This window comes from Papilio polytes, unplaced genomic scaffold (assembly GCF_000836215.1).
Source record: "Papilio polytes unplaced genomic scaffold, Ppol_1.0 DF823691.1, whole genome shotgun sequence".
Classification (NCBI taxonomy): Eukaryota; Metazoa; Arthropoda; class Insecta; order Lepidoptera; family Papilionidae; genus Papilio; species Papilio polytes.
In genome coordinates this window covers 2,423,885-2,441,537 of record NW_013525513.1, presented here as the reverse complement: position 1 = coordinate 2,441,537, position 17,653 = coordinate 2,423,885, and the positions used below count along the sequence as shown (strand labels likewise).

Genomic DNA, 17,653 nt, shown 5'->3' with positions numbered 1-17,653 from the left:
AAACCTTGTAATACAAACGTATTTAATGATAGTTTTAAAGAAATGTGTTGTCATGCTTAAAACATGTGGTAAGTATAGAAGTTGCTATAAAAAAAAAACGAAAAACATTTTGTGATTGCTAACATCCTACATAACAAAGTGTGTGTTTCGCTTTACTATATTAGTATAGTCAAAGGATAGTACAGATATACTTAATGAAAAGGTATCCGCCACTGAAACAGGTAATCACGTGGAACAGAACACGCGCACGAACAAGCTTCTATCAGCAAACATTACGGAACTATTTAAGTTGGAACTTGGAACTGGATTAAGATGTTGACGTGGAACAAAGACAAAGTCTCTTTGGGAGCTTTTATGAATTAGATCTAATGGAATAAACAAAACACAACCCTATAACCAAGAGATTAGGTTCATTTTGCAAATTGTGTTATTCGATTACCTAGCTAGCAGCGACCGAGTGTGATAATCCCTTGCAAATTTGAATATAACTACATATGTGTACCATACTTTAACTGTCATTTGAAACCTTTAACAAGAATAGTTTTTATCAAATGCTAAGGATGTGAGTCATTTCTTTATATTCTTGCCTGCATTGTTTGCAATTTAAGATAAACTAGCTGTTCCCGTGCGACTTCATCCGCATGAAATTATGAATGTTATTGTATTGTTTACATTTGTCAAATTCAATTGCAAATGTCATGATGACAAAGCATGGCAACCTTGCTTCCTTGATGTTGGCAGCAACTTATGGTCTCTCCCACGTTAGGGATTTTATCCAAAATATTTACCCCTAAGTTTAATGGTGTCAAAATATATAGCCTAAAGCGTGACGTAAGTGTAGGGTTTTTTATTAAAAAAATATTATTCAAAAATATGCTGTAATTGCTGACATCTTAGGCAACAAAGAAGTGTGTGTTTACGCTTATAATAATAGTATAGATATGAATGTTAAAAGACAAAACGTTACTATTTAATTTTTTTTAATGTAAAATACAAGTAGATTTTTGTTAATTTACTAATACTTCATTTAACCAATCCAACTAAGCTCTTGATTTATGGATATGTCTCATGACAATAATCGAATAGCGGGATTCAAACCCTCGATCGCAAGATCGGTAGTCAGTGCCCCAAACCATTACGCTATTGCACATTTCAATTCAAAAAACAAACTCGAATCATGGAAGTTATTTGCAAACATATACAATGACAGAATAAAGTTGAGTCGTCATACTACTGCCGTTAATACAAAGATTACAACTAGATCAAATGTAAATAAACATGTAGTTAATAGCGAAGAGATAGTAAATATCAGCATAATGTATATTCGAAACAATCTTGAATCGCAGTAGTCATATTCTAATGTTGCAAGAATATCGCGTTATTTGGATTGCAATGCGACGCCGATAAGAATATGTAGAGCGTTGGGCAGAAAATTGCGTTTTCTGCCTGCATATTGCGATATACATCTATACAGATATATAAAACAGAGAACAGAATTACTAATAATAATACTGGCAAATCCTTTTTTGTTTCTTTTTAATTAATTTCAATAGTTTTTGAGATACTGACAAACAATAATAGCAATCTATCGACTCTAGTAGTCTATATTAATTTTATAAAGAGGAAAGATTTGTATTTTTGTTATTTTGTATGTATTGAAATAACTCAAAAACTACAGGATAGATTTCTAAAAATTCTTCACCACTACAAAGCTATGTATCACTGAGTAACATAGGCTATATTTTTAGTTCAACGCGGGCAAAGTCGAAAGTAACAGTTAGTATTAGAACTAATTATAACATTAATGCAAAAACAAGATAATAATTTACGTTTAATGTTATTAAGTTATCAGATTAAGATTACATTTTCCTTGAAGATATTAATAGAATAAAATTTTGTTAAACAAATCAGGTACATATATGGTAAGAAACATCCTTCTTTGTTACGTCATCTAAAGCCATAAAAATAAAAAAGTAACGATCACTAATGACGATATTTACAACGCAGTTCGACTTAAACAATGACAACGTGACCACTTATTGTTGTGTTATTTTCGGAACACTGCATATCTAATGTTAGAAAACCGTTTCAACTTATCGCATACGTTGGTTTATCTAGACTTCTTATCCTATATGTATTTCGATCTATACTCTATACTCGATACTAATATATTAAACCGTAAACACACACTTCTTTGTTGCCTAAGATGTCAACAACTACAACATATTCTTGAACAATTCTTTCTTTAATAAAAAGCCCTACACTTACGTCAAGCTTTAGGCTATATATTTTCACGCTATTAAACTTAGGGGGTAAATATTTTGGACAAAAACCCTAATGTGGGAAAGAGACCGTAAGTTGCTGCCAATATCAAGGAAGCAAGATCGCCAAGCTTTGTTGTGCATTTTGACATTGATAATTTGGCAAATGTAAACAATAAAATAAAATTTTCATAATTTCATGCGGATGAAGCCGCACAGGAACAGCTAGTGTAAATAATAAAAAAAAAAAAAGTTTATGTAATGTCTTGCGGATGAAGCCACACGGGAACAGCTAATGTTAAAATGAAATTCAACAACTTATTGTTTTTGTATATAATTGAAGAAATATCAAAAGTACTTAATAAACCTATTGCTTGACTTAAGCCTTTTACTAAATTTCTACTGAGGGGACCGAGCAAAATATCTAATGTTTCTCGCTGATAAAATATTTGGTTAAAAGAATATTAGAATCGGTTCAACAGTCATGAAATTTCTCGTTATAACAACGTATTTATTACCAAGGTCGATCAAGGTCAATGCTTTTTACCGTATTCATAACTAATTGAACTCAGGTATCCAAGATTAAAAATTCTAGACTCTCTAACGTATAAATTTCCTTGCACTACTACACTACTGCGCACTCCTCCACTTTCAACTGTTTCTTCTGAATGGTCTCGACTATAGTTCGGAACTGACTTACAGTGAACCATACCTCGACATTTATATGCAAACGACTTGTTTGACTGCTTATTTTTGAGAATATCTCCTTGATTATACCTGACCCGATAAGGAAGGACATGTTTACGAGGCTTGTATTATCAGTAAAACCTACTTAGGAATAGAAAATTACATGAAATAAGAATAGAATTATATCGCGAAAACCTTGGTTATGTCTAAAATTGGTATTTAATGATAATTAACTGTAATTTAAATAAGTCACCGACGTTGATTGTATTTCCCTAGACGTGGCAATTCCAATCAAATTGTCGCGTAATTAACAAAGTTTATTGTTTGTCTCCGCGCAATATTGAAAATTAATCTTATATTTTCATGACATTTTGCTTATCAACGTTGTTACATTCACATTAAACCGTTATATACAGTTTTAACTCATAAAAACTATAGTAATACATGTTGATTTTTATTTTTTTTCATCAGCACATTTACTGGGTGTTCAGAAGTGTAGCTACCCAATAATATAAAGGTAATTAAGTCACCCCGACTTGGCCTAACAAGTAATTAGGCCTATCCGAATTGGTTGACTTCACAATCTTTGAATTTTCTTAACAGATATACTGGTTCCATCACTGTTGAATAATATTAAAGTAAACCGTATAAATTAAAATATGACTGTTAAAGCGGGCCTTTGACTAAACTATCGCACAACTGTTGTGTGATTGTCGATTGTTTCGCAGTCCATTCAACTGTTTAGTTGCAAAACTTAAAATCGAGTAGTGCGCACCTCAATATATGATTATAGGATTCAATGCGCGACTAAAAAGTCGTGCGATAGTCAAAGGTGTGCGCACGCTCTTATTCTAGAAATTTACTTCGTGATTATCGCGAAATGGTAATAATATGCTCGTGTATATCGAACACTGAATTACGGCTGCTTTAATTAATGATGTGAAACGTATTTGTGTTGGAAATTCTGGATGATAAAATAACAAGTATTGGATAAAAGTAAATAACAAATAATGGGAATTTAATCATGATTGAATATCTAAAATGATAACACTTGATATGTAGCTATTATTTGTTGTTTTGTTTTATTTTCACACGAATATTCTAATTCGGGTTTGCATTTAATGCCATATTTTAAGATATAATTGGATTGAACGTGAGAACTGATGCGTTATACGTCTTTATATATAGTTTGTGTTTCGGTGCAACAGACTGTGGAAAATTTAGATAATTTCATACATAATGATGTCGGTTATTGAACTTTTGAAAATTTTAAATCCAATTTTGATTATTTCGTCTAAGGATAACGAAGTAACGATGTATAAAAGTATATTCCACCTGATGAATTAATACTAATAAATTTGCTTAAATTAGTAAATGTTATAGTTGTTCTTATTTTAATGCCGAAGGCCGAAATGTTCTTCCCCCTTATCGTTCTCCTTTAGGCTCATCGCAGCGAGTTTGATTCCTCCAGATAACTCTATCATTCGGCATCTGTCATCACTCCCTTTTTGTACAAGTCACCTTTCACGCAATCAATCTCTTTCTAAGTCTACCTCTACCGGTGTACACTAATGAATCTTCTTGTTCCCTGTGATTCATACCTCCTTTGGCCAATATGTTCTAATAGTATTTGAAAAATGCGTCTCACGGACTTTGCAGTTGAACATAAAATTGAAAAAGTTTTGCAAAACATAAATCTCTATGCAACTATCCTTGTCTGATATCTGAGCAATGGACTGTTGAGCTTTTTTATTTCTATACTCAAACTATTCGGGTACTGTCACAGTGAAAAAAACTGTACCGCAATGTTTTTTGCTAACATCGCAAGTTTGTTGATCTTTATAGCTCATTTGTTATGTTATGTAGGAGTGCATGACTCGTTGTCTATTTTAAGATTGAATGAGGTCATAATGTTACGTAAAATATATATTTTTAATTATTTTAAGAATTAGGCATCACCGTGAGCTCTACTGCCGAAAAAATAGTAGAAATACATGTTGTTATAGTCTGATAAAGTTACGTGACCCGATGGGCATAAATAATACTAAAGCGACAAAGCCATTGTTACAAGTCACAAGATTCTTGTTTACTAAAGCTGTCTTGTCCAGAGCAGCCAATGGTAATCGCCAAATAATTTATTTTATGTCATTTTAAAGTACCGCCTATCTTACCGGCCCAGCTTGTCTCACCATTTAAAATTGATGTTTAAATTATTTTGAGTAATAATTTAAAGGGTGTTCCTATTTTTGGTGTTCTTGAAGTGGAAACCTGCCTTTATATTAAGTAATTTGCATTAGTTACTTGGCTTATTATATTGATGTTGATAAAATAAATTAACGATTGAATTATGTAAACAACTGATAGGAATTGTAATTAAAAGACATCTGAGTCTCCTGTCTGAGATGCCAAGTTCGTGCGCAACTGGCGACATCTGTCCGAACTGATGAGTTAGCAAACTTTGCGCAACGTTGATATCGTCCCACGAGAAAATTGTTCGGGAATTCTGTTACGAGAAATCCTTAGGTATACCTATGTAAACTTATAAAGTTTCTTTAATAGGTACTGCATAAAAAGAAAATATTTCACATTAGTAAGAATTAATAAATAATACGTAACATCACGTAAATGTAATAAAAACTAAAAAATAGATTAAGTTACTCAAAAAAACTACATCCAATTTATTCCTTTAGTACTTCTTTATAATAATAAGACTGAATTTAGAAAACATAGTGACGTTCAATATTGTAAAGTAGTACATATCGATAAATTGTGTCGATCCAATTATCTATAATACAAACTAAAATTTTAAATGGTGGAAACGCAAGGAAAAATGAACAAATCGTCTTAATTGATCATAATTGAGTATCTAAAACTGTAGTGATGTAAAATGTGGCAAACATTTATTATCGATAAAGTAAAAAAAATATTTTGCGTTTTTGTAATTTCTACATACTATCGCAATAAACGACATTTTGCCCAAGTTCTTTACCATCTAGAACAACAATTTTTGTTGCCACATCATATAATAAGAAAGTGTTAACAGAATCACATCTGTTCAGTTTATTTTGAGTACATTGCATTAAAAAATGTAGTAGTTAAAAACGTCACAACGATGTCAGAAGTTCCCTAAGTTGCTTAAGGAAAGAATGGTTCGACCTCGTGCAATAAAATCACAGATTGTTCATAAAAATAAAAACTATAGCGTCCATGTATCTAGAAGTATCAATATAGATATTTCGTAACATTACACACTTAATTATCCGGTTTTCAGTCTAAAAATAAACTACTTTAATAAAAACAAGGCCATAATACTTTAATTAAAGAGAAAAATGGTTAATAATAATAATTGTCTGTATACGTAATACATATAAATTTATAATCTTGTTGACTAAAAATGTTTTATTACGTAGGTATCAAGGCTGTTTTGAGACAAAAATGTGTATGCGAAAATAATATTTTTAACGATTTATTGTTTATATACATTTTAATTAACATTTATTACAATTCAAAACACTTATAATGGACGATATTTAAATGTTATTTTTAACTTATCACGGTGGTAAAACGGATGCAGCGGATTATCGATATTTTCGAAATGTTACGAGTAGCACATGCCTATTTGAATAAAATGCTTATGATGACACTGTGATAACAGCGGTACGTGTTGACGGAGAGTAATCATACTATAATATTATAAATGCCAAGGTTTATATAGATGGATGTTTGTTAGAGTTTGTAGCCTAAACTGCTTAACGGATCTCAATTAAATTCGGCATATATGTGGAGGATAGTCTGTAAGAACACACAGGCTATAATTTTGTTTATTTTTCAATTTTACGCAGACGAAGTCGCGAGCAACAGCTCATCTAAACTAACATTATAAAGAGGAAAGATTTGAAATTTTGTGTGTATTAAAATAGCTTGAAAATTTCAAAAAATCTTTCACCACTAAAAAGTTACGTTATCCGTGAGTAACATAGGCTATATTTATTATTATTTTATAATTTCACGCGTGCGAAGTCGCGATCAACAGCTAGTAACTAATTATGTTGTACACATCATGAGGTCTCGTGTAATAAATCGCTTAATTGGTATGCAATTTAGGATAATCTATTACGATGATAAAAACTTGTTACTAAAAATATAAAGTCACAAGTTATTTATAGCGCAGGTGTGTTCACGCGTCCAATTCATGGCCGCAGCGACCAAATCGAGATTTGACATAGAAATGAAATTATTACCGTCGGCTTCCACTGCCCGAAAGTATCTTTGTAGTCTCTCTTGTTTTAATGATATTTAAAATTGAGTGCAACGGCAGTGAAAAGTCACGGTTATGTGAAACAAAACTTGTTACTTTTCGGTACATGTAAATTTATTTTTGAACTTGTGTTTTTTAGTTTTGAAATTTACATATCGTTGTCATAAAAGTTTATTAATGTTCTTACTATCCATATCTATAATTATTAATTTACTAGCTGATGCTCGCGACTTTGTCCCTGTAAAATTAGAAGACAACGAAAAACATAGCCTACGTTACTCACTGATAACGTAGCTTTTTAATGGTGTAATATATATAAAAATGACTTATTTCAATACATATATAATACATATCGATAAAAATATAGTTTGTCTAAATAAGATAGATTAGTTCGATAAATGACGCATATGAAGTATCGAATTTAATTTGTACGAGGGAAAATGCCTTACTTAATAGACAGGTATCGTAGTGACGAGAAAAACACGCAGCGAACAGTTATGAACTATCGATATTCGGTTTAAATATTTATCGAACTCAACTAAAATTATTATTTTCTTATGTAATAGCGAAATCCAATTCGATTACTTACGGCTTTAGTAGTAATAAACATTTATTTACTCTCATTATTTGTAGTGGTACTGCAGGTCATTTTTTATTTGAGAAAACAGTGTTTTTTTTAAATTCATAAGTTATAACTATGCATCTATCGACTCCAACTTCTATGAGAATAAAAATAGAAAATCGATAAGATTCGTGACTGATTTTACACAACCCATCCCTACTAAATTTGAAGTGCATTGTTAAACTAATCTAAATTATTTAGACACTCTATAATCACTATAATAAATAGATAGATGAATTTTTAAAAAAACAATCCGCGCTAACGAAGTTTGCGAACGACATCTCGTTCCAAATAATAATAGTAAGCCTATTGTTATTGCTACGTACATAATCATATTAATTCATGCGTACAGCGTTAACATCGACATAACTACATAGCAAGGCCACAAACAATAACACACACTATAATATATCATAGATACGCTTTACTTGAATAGTAATGTTTTGTAATTCTTAAGGAATGCAGGATGTTGCATAATTTATTTACTTGTTTATTTATAAAACAATCACGTGTTTCTAGAATGTTAAGAAATAAAATACGTCGCGTACAAATGCTATACTAGACTTTGATGGCAATTCAAAAGCATACATCATAATATTTGTTACTAACTTTCGCCCGCGATTCCATTCGCGTGGATTTTTTTTTATATAAAATAAGGTGGCACACGATCACCGAAATGGAAAGCCGCTGCCCATAAACATCCGCAATTGCAGATGCGTTGCTTACCCTTCATTGACGGAGGAGACGCACATTAACAGGACATTTCCCATTCCTTTGCGTCCCCTCCACTATCAAATCCATTTTTCCTTCCCATACTTTCCTCTTAAGAAAAGGGTGGAAAGGGAAAGGGACTAAAATTAGGCCTCCGGCACCACACTCATCAGACAAAACGCGGAATTGTTTTCAGTTCACGCCTGTTTTCTGTGTGGTCGTGGTATTGCACCGGGCGAGCCGGCCCATTCGTGCGAAGATGTTAAAGCGGGCTTTACCACTGTTGAAATTAAAAAAACAATACACTAAAAAGTAACGAAATAATCCCTTGAATATGTTAACCTCCCTTAGTGTAGATTATTACTTAGATGTCGGTGTTAGCCGAGGTTCGCAGTGATATTTCTACGTAAGGCTTTCTACATTTTTACCATAACAATTGACAATTGAAAGTATAGTAACATTGACTGACACCGACTTCAAAGTAATAGTAATAGTACAATATAGACATAACAGCTACAATAAGGGAGGTCTAATTAATTCACGGTGTTGTTTCGTTACTTTTTAATCTATGTGTTCCAGACTATCCTAAATCTATGACAAATTTCATGGAGATCCTTTCAGTGTAATATAATGTTCGCATTTTTAATTCTCTTTGAACCATTAATGTTAGTACACCTTTGTACTCGTACGTGTTATTCTTAAAGATTTTAGATATTTCAACATGTACTTAATTCAAATTTAAATTAATAAAACTTTGTGCATACAATATTCGAGTGTGTTTTCAGTTTGAAAAAATTTAGTTTACTACTTTTATCTAACCAATACTTTTTTAGGTAATCTATATCTATATATATAATAAAATTGGACTGTCTGTTTGTTATATCAAAAGAAAAATGCCATATTTTAGGAAGATAATGTATTTGCGTCGCTGATTTCAAAAGTCGAATGATTTTTTTTTTCTGTTAGTCCGCTAACCGCGTTAGTTCCGGCCAGTCTTTGAAACGGATGGGCCGATTTCGACCAGACTTTCACTGAAGGGTAGCTGACATAGACAAGCATATTATAGGATAATTTTTTATCTTAATATTGCGTGGACAAAGTCGCGAACAACAGCTAGTAAAACATAATCACTAATGTGCCAAGCAATTTAATACCAAGTTAATTTAATTCCATCTATAAGCTGAAGTATGAAGTGCTTTTATGAAAATTAATGTGATCCTAAAAGGCAAAAGTCGTTATAGAAATTTATGTTGTTAATTACGAGATATTATTTTGAACGGTGACTATTCCATTTTAATAATGGCATTTAATATTTATGTAATCTTTATCTGTGTCTTCTAATCTACAATTTTCTTTTATTAGTATTAAATTTCATATTTAATCAATTCCGAATTAATAAGTATTTTCACCAATTAATTAATTTATACAAATATTTTCTGAATACATTTTTGGAATTAGTAACATGTTTATTATATCATACAGAACAATGTTTATAAATCACGATCACATCAAGCTTTTAGGTATTTTTATTTCATTTTATTAAGTAACTAGCTGTTCCCGCGCGGCTTCATCCGCATGGAATTATAAAAATTAAATTTTATTGTTACATTTGTCAAATTATAAATAGCAAATGTCAAACTGATTTGACATGACAAACCTTGGCAATTTTGTTTCCTTGATGTTAGCAGCAACTTATGGTCTCTTTCCCACATTAGGGTTTTAATCAAAAATATTTAGCCCCTAAGTTTAATTCCGTGAAAATATATAGCCTAAAGCGTGACGTAAGTGTAGTGCTTTTTATTAAAAAAATAATTATTTAAAAATATGCTGTCATTGCTGACATCTTAGACAACAAAGAAGTATGTGTTTACGCTTCACTATAATAGTGTAGATGAAAGTATGAACTATATGGTGTACTTCCTAAGCAATTGATAGGAATGTGTAGTAAGTTGAACGTATTATGTAAACACTCTCATTAATTCCAAGGTCAATGATAATGATAACACGCGGAGCGGCATAATTGATGCAACAATTTATAACAGGAACGTGTTAAAACTAATGTGAGTTTATACTGCTCAAATATCCACATAATAACATATCGCTGACTCAATTATTTTAAGCGGTTAGAGGGGGACAGGATGATTTGTAATATGAGGGAAACACTGATGTAACAATGTAAATAATGTAGATAGGAAACAAAGAGCTCTTACGTTCAAATATTGAATGTCAGTAGCTAGGAAACATATATTATCTAGTTGATTGCTTCCAATGCAACTTCCAACAATCTTATATCGATGTCAATCTCTGTGTTTGTCATACATTTTTATTTATAAAAAGATGATTAAAATTTTGTATTCTTCTTGACGTATTTGCGATAAACTTATGAATTAACTAATATGAATTACTTCAATCAAATTCTTATTGTATCAAACATCTGGATTTATGGCGGAGACGCATAGGAAGGGTGAATATCCTGTTTATTTGTGTCTCCTCTGTAAGATTAAGGGTAGATAATATATCTACAATTGCGGATGTATATGGGCAGCGCTTCGCCATTTCGGTGTATTCAGATGGTCACTTGCTCGTTGGTAAAAATAAAATAAAATGAAAAAACTTCCTTTCCTAAGCCTCATCACACTGCGTAATCTCTTCGTCGTGACAGTGTTCGTTAAAATTCTTTCCCCTTGTGACTCAGTAACGATTTTAAAAATATATACATTTTTAATTGACCGTAACGTGTGCGTGTCATATTACCACTTAAATTTGCTCTTAATCTCTTAATACTCCAGATTTGCATACACCGATGTAGAAACCCGATTACATATTAAGGAAAACTTCAAAGTTAATGCCATTTTAATTTTGAATTACTCGTTTCGTACGCATTTTGGAATATCATGTTATTACCAGGGAATGTGTCCATTTACCGGGATATGTGTATTTAATAACCTTGAAACAATAGTACACATTGCTAAAACAGCTTCGGAAATATATACTTTCCTATACTTGATTTGATGGTGGAGGAAACGCATAGGAAGAAGAAATGTCCTCTTTATGTGCGTCTCCTCCGTCAATTAAGGGTAGGCAACGCATCTGCAAATGCGGATGTTTATGGGCAGCGGTCGCTTTCCATTTCAGTGGATTCAGGTGGCCGCATGTTCGTTTGTCACCAGATATAAAAAAAAAATACATACTTTACCTAGTTAACATACATTTACAGTAACATATGCATAGTTTTCCTAATTCTTATTAGGCAAAATTCATATATTGTTAGCATTACGTAATACTATAATATAATTTTCTGATTTATGTATTTATAAATCTGTTTTGTGTGATCATACATTAGAAATTTATTTAATATATCAAGGTTTTTATATCCTTGGTTAGGTTACCGTAAAATTATTGATTAAAAAACTAATCGAACGTACTCTGATATTTTTTGGCAAAACAACGATCATCGCATTAATAACTTTTCTATCAAAGGTTCGTAATGTATGATTAAAAACAAAGTGATTCAAGAAAATGAGATAAACCGCAGCAGTAAAATGTTAAAGAAGTTCGTGGAAGCGATACTTCTTAAAAATACCAGTGGAATATTTAGAAAAACTAGGAAGGTAGTAAAGAAGGTATACACTAGTCGCTCCAATTTCAAAAGAAGACGCAATAAAGAAGATTCAGTTGGTAAAAATATTGAAAATGAGACAAAGCACAGTCAATATATGGACAATATTAAAACACACGAGGTTAAAAAGCAAGCAAATAATTTCATAAATAATGTAAAAATACCCAGTTTATTATTCCTCATAATTTTCTACGTATGTCTTTTTAATGTGATAATTTCGTGTGATGTTAATATAAATACTGTAAATATAAAAGCGGATAAAGACGATAAGTCACTTACATTTAATAGAGAAAAACCTTGGATAAATCTTGGCCAATCAAAGTTGAAAGTCCATGGAAAGAATTTAAGAAAAGGCCGTGCTTCTTTACATGAAGAATCCGAAGATACATCAGAAAAGTACACCAATAGTGGTGCTCAAGATCTCGATAAATATTACAATTATTACAAAAATAAGGAAGAATTTACAAATTCAACAGATTATCCTAAAAATTTATTAGTATTGAATAATATTTATGACAACACTCGTGCGATAGGATACCCTCATGACTTAGCGAGTAGTCCGTATTTTGTTAAAAGGACAAATTTTAATTTAAGACCCGAAAGACATCAATTCGATGAAAAGATAGTGAAACTTGGAGTACTGTTATCAGCAGACCCTACCCAAGTGTTTTCACTAGCTAAAGTCCTTCCAATAGTAGAAATGGCAGCTGTAGCAGTAACAACGGAGGATGGACCATTACCAGGATGGAAAATTTTAGTGGACTACAGAGATACAAGATGTTCTTCTGTTGACGGACCCTTGGCAGCTTTTGAGTTTTACGTTAATGGTTCTGCTGGTAAGTACTACTAAGTAATGTTTATGTCGCTTTAATATAATTTTTCACCATAAATTTTTGGATTTCAAAATATATGTCTTTGTAGATGCATTTATCGGGCCAGGATGCGAATATGTGATAGCCCCAGTCGCCAGATATGCCGGTCCATGGCGGATTCCAGTATTAACTGCTGGTGGCCAGGCTGAAGCATTTGGATATAAAAATCCGAGCTACCAAACTCTCACAAGAATGATGGGCAGCTATACACAAGCGGGGGTAGCGATTAGAAAAGTTTTTGAGGTAATTAAAATGTGAATCTTTAAAATTTTGTGTACTGAGTGTTGTATTGTGTTATTGGTGATTTATTTTTTTGGTTTAAAATAAGTTTTTTTTTTACGTGTGTTGTGTTTTATTTTATAAACGTTCTGGTTTTTGGCTTGCTCATTTTTTCTTCACCTGATTATTAGAAAATTACTTACCATTTTCATTTTTGTTTTGGATTTAAATCTAAACACTTATTACTAGTAAGAGAAGACTGGAAAACTTTATGGAACGATTATTTACTACATTTTAATTTATTTACTTAAGTTTACAACAAGTTAAATATTTTCAAATAACGTGTAACTAAAATACAATATTGGAATCTTAGATATTTTAAAATAGTTTACTGCCTTCAGTTATAAAATTCAGTTCAGTAATAAAATATGCTGCAATTGAAGATGTAAATATTCGACTGATACTGACCCCACGTGTATGGGAGAAGGATAGAGAGATTATCGAAAGTATCATTTTTATGTTTTATTTCTTTTTGTTACTCAAGCGTTACATCCACAACTTCTATTCAGAATAGTTTAGATTCTGTATTAAACAACTACACTAACTACATCGATATTCATATTAGTTTTGCTAGTTCATAATTCTACAGAATTCTCAAAGCTTCATTGAAACTAAAGGTTTTGATTCAATTTATCTAGTATTTTTTTTTTATTAGAACCGGCTATAAGGTATCATAGAACGAGAATGTGTTTTCCAATTAATTGTTCCTTAGTTATGTCAACCTTCCTAAATGTAAATCTTTATCTGCTAACTATTTATTATTCAAATTGTGTACTCCAACTTTTGACACACCAGATTCTAATAGATTAACCTAATACTTGACTTGAATTTTTATCCACCCAGATGGTTTCTTTGAGTAATTATTGAATTGTGTTCAATATCAAGGGATATTTCTGTTGTCTTTGGTTGTTTTGGTTATTTTGTATATTGTTTGTTTCAACATTGTTATAAGATATTTTTTATTTTATAATAGACCTATATTTTAATGCTTCTCAATTTTTGTCCTCAGTGATACGATTATTAGGAAGTTATTGAGTGATATGATTTTTTGAATCACATATTCAATTTCTTTACCTTTTCTTTCTATCTCCTAGAAATAAATATACACATACGTAATGTATTTATTTTCTTATTGTTGCAGGAATTTAATTGGCGTAAGCTGGGTATGCTCTATCACAACAATGACCCCGCATCTGGAAAGGGGAACAGTCCATGTTACCTCACTCTTAGTGCCGTGTTCACCGTCCTGTTGAAGAAGAATTCAGGATCATCAATACCAAATATACCGTTCGATGAAACGGTGACAAACACAACAGTGATAAAGGAATTACTAACAAATCTCTCGTTAATGACGAGAAGTGAGTATGAGAAACGTCTAAAGCAAAATGACCTGTTTCATTTTAAACCTTTCTATTTACAGATATATAAATATACACAAAAATTATAGGATTTTTAAAAAGTGGTGTCTTGCACAATCTCATGCGGCATTTTTGGGATTCCACTATATTTTTCAATACCATAAAACAAAAGTATTTACGGGTCCACTCAATAATGCAATTAAAATTCTTTCTTTAAACGGGTTTTAAGAATCAGAATTTATTTAGATGGTCCATGTTGATGTTAAATAAAACTTTTTAACTACTGTACTCACAGCCTAATGTTAAAACAACCATGCAATTCAGCAGACGTCAAAATTTTAATACCATTTGAAGTTTTAGCGTGATTTTATCATTTAAGAAGTCAGTTACAGTCAGTTACATATTAATCTCGATTCTATCAGTCATTTTACTAAGAGAAATGCTTTGTGTTTATTTATTGTGTGTGTTGTGGTCTTTACCACTTAACTCTCTTAGTGCAGCACTAAATGTGGGAGAAAATTTTGGAACTCCTAATTCAGTTTTTTTTTTAATTATATCATGGCAAAAACTATTATAAATTCGATAACTTATCCATTTCATGCAAATGTATGTAAATTGATTATTTACGATTGTGTACATTAGTGCAACTGACTATGTGAAATGGCTTTCTCACTGCTATCTACCGTGGTATACTTCGTGGGAACTACAAAATATTATCTAAAAAATATGCACTATAAAATGTCGTTGCAAATTCTTTAGTATTTGATTTGAATGTTGCTTTCTTCACTAGTGATCGTGTGGTTGAAGTTCATATAGCAATTAAGCCTTTAATGAACAATCGTCCCAAAGGAAGAGTCTCAGTATTTAAAACTTTTAGTTGTTCCTGCTACGATATGACGTTGGTGTTTTGTGTGGATTCCTAAATGAATTGTCTAATCTTTGGTAATAAACCAGTTATTTCCAATTTTATTAGGACTAATGTTCAATAAAAAATAATTTCCAATTCTAATTATATTAACTCTTTAAAATATTCCATCGTGAATGAGCAATACTTATTAAAATCTAAAACATTTTTTTTTCTACCTATTTTTCTATCTCTGATGTTGTTCTTTACTTAGTTGTGTAATTCAAAATTTTTTAGTTCAGGTGCCTTAAACATTTTTCTATAATTTGTTATTAATTTGATGATTAACAGATCTTATATTCAAAGACGTTTGTGTTAGCAATTTTTTAATAACACCAAGTCTCATTCGCATCAGCGTCATAACTTTATCATAACCGTGAAATCCCAATCAAAACAATTGTATTACAGATGTCTCTTTTTTAAAAGATAATTAGAGGGAAGAGTATATTTCGACATAGTTTTGTCATTTTATTATTAACCGGTTTCCCAGTTACTTTTAACTATTCGTTAATGTTTTTGGTTCGGTTTCATGAAATGCGTTTCCGAACTACGTAACTTGAGTTTAACTCCGTTCTAAATCAGGTCAACCTGACTCTAATGAATCACTAGATAACGATAAAATAAATGGAATCTTCAGAAAGCCAGCATTAATAATGTAATTCTTGTTACAGTTGTGGTGGTCTGCGCTAACCCGAGCACAGTGAGGGAGATTATGCTCGCCGCTGATGAACTAAACATGGTGTCATCAGGAGAATACGTATTTTTCAACATCGAACTGTTCTCTAAGTAAATAATCAGTTTTTTTATTAAATTAAAAAAGAACAGTAAGATAAAATGCTTGTTTTACAACTAAGTTGCCACCCTCATGAGCAAACTACAACAAAAGTGTATACACTGGTACAAGTAAAAAGTTTTTTATTAGTATTAAGTGAGAAGCGAAGCAAGCCACGGGAATCGGCCAAAGTAATGAAACGACCCCTGCTTATAGACATTCGCATTTACCAATGCATTGCTTACATTTAATAGAGAAATCCGTTTTTACTTCCGGTTGCAAATGTTATTAATTGACTAAGGAACGTACATAAAAGGAACTTTCTCCTTCCTAGTCTGAACTTCTTATTAATCGACGCTTTTATAAACAGTTTAGCATCCGCATCATCAAAAGAACCATGGAAGATAGAAGGCGACACAGAAGAAAGGAACGAGCGAGCTCGACGCGCCTACAGCGCGGTACTGACAGTCACCAGCCCAGCGCCAGAGAAGAAAGAATACCTCGAGTTCTCTGATAAGGTCAGCCTACATGTAGCTCGTAAGTGAAGCATGAGCAGTGCCGTGACGTCATAAATGGCACATAACATCTAGCAGTAATTCCATGACGTCAAATTGACTTCCTAGATGTAAATTCGAATGTTGTAGTTCGCTAAGGAAAGGTTGTAGAAGCGAAAGAGGTATCGTAGAATGTAACATAATACAAAACCGATAAAAATTGTTAATCCAGGTTACGGAGTTTCTGCAATTTTTGTAGTTTTTTTTCGCACTATCTCTTGATCGCGACTTCGCCCCTGTGACATTAAAAGTAACAAAAAAAAACCTATGTTATTTACTGAAATCGGCCCAGTAGTTTTAAAGTTATTTCAATACATACAAATATTTCCTTTTTATAACATCTGGATAGTTGTTAATAAAAACATTGTTTACAGGTAAAAGATCTGGCGGCTACGAAGTATAACTATACATTCGGCAAAGGGGAGATGGTGTCAACATTCGTTGCAGCATTCTATGACGCTGTGTTGCTGTACGCTCTTGCTCTCAATGATACTTTGAGCCAATCCGCCGACCCGAGGGGTCAGTTAGATGGGTCGGCAGTAATCCGCAACATGTGGAACAGAACCTTTCAAGGTAATCTATGTTGTAACATTTTATACATCTATCTGTAAAGGCTACGTATTTAAGCCAGAGGTAACAAAGCAAAAGTAAAGACATACTCAAACTTGGGGTCCGAAGGCATTGAGCGGGTTTATGAGGCTAGAAATTTGGGTTTAGTACTTGAGCCGAACTTGCGCTACGAAAAGCATATTTCGG

General features: G+C 32.1%; 1 protein-coding gene across 5 annotated transcripts in view; it reads left to right on the top strand.

The window, feature by feature from the left end:
* The window catches only part of LOC106104283 (atrial natriuretic peptide receptor 2-like), a 145,229-nt gene that overhangs the window by 106,860 nt on the left and 20,716 nt on the right, over positions 1–17,653 (top strand). For 2 of the 5 annotated variants that reach the window (XM_013284287.1, XM_013284288.1), the window contains exons 2-5: positions 14,451–14,667; positions 16,243–16,357; positions 16,714–16,861; positions 17,272–17,470. In XM_013284287.1, the coding sequence (XP_013139741.1) occupies positions 14,451–14,667; positions 16,243–16,357; positions 16,714–16,861; positions 17,272–17,470 (679 nt within the window). Of the gene's footprint in view, positions 1–11,947; positions 12,995–13,079; positions 13,274–14,450; positions 14,668–16,242; positions 16,358–16,713; positions 16,862–17,271; positions 17,471–17,653 lie in introns of those variants that run through there. The other 3 variants (XM_013284285.1, XM_013284284.1, XM_013284286.1) reach the window with 3 other exon arrangements.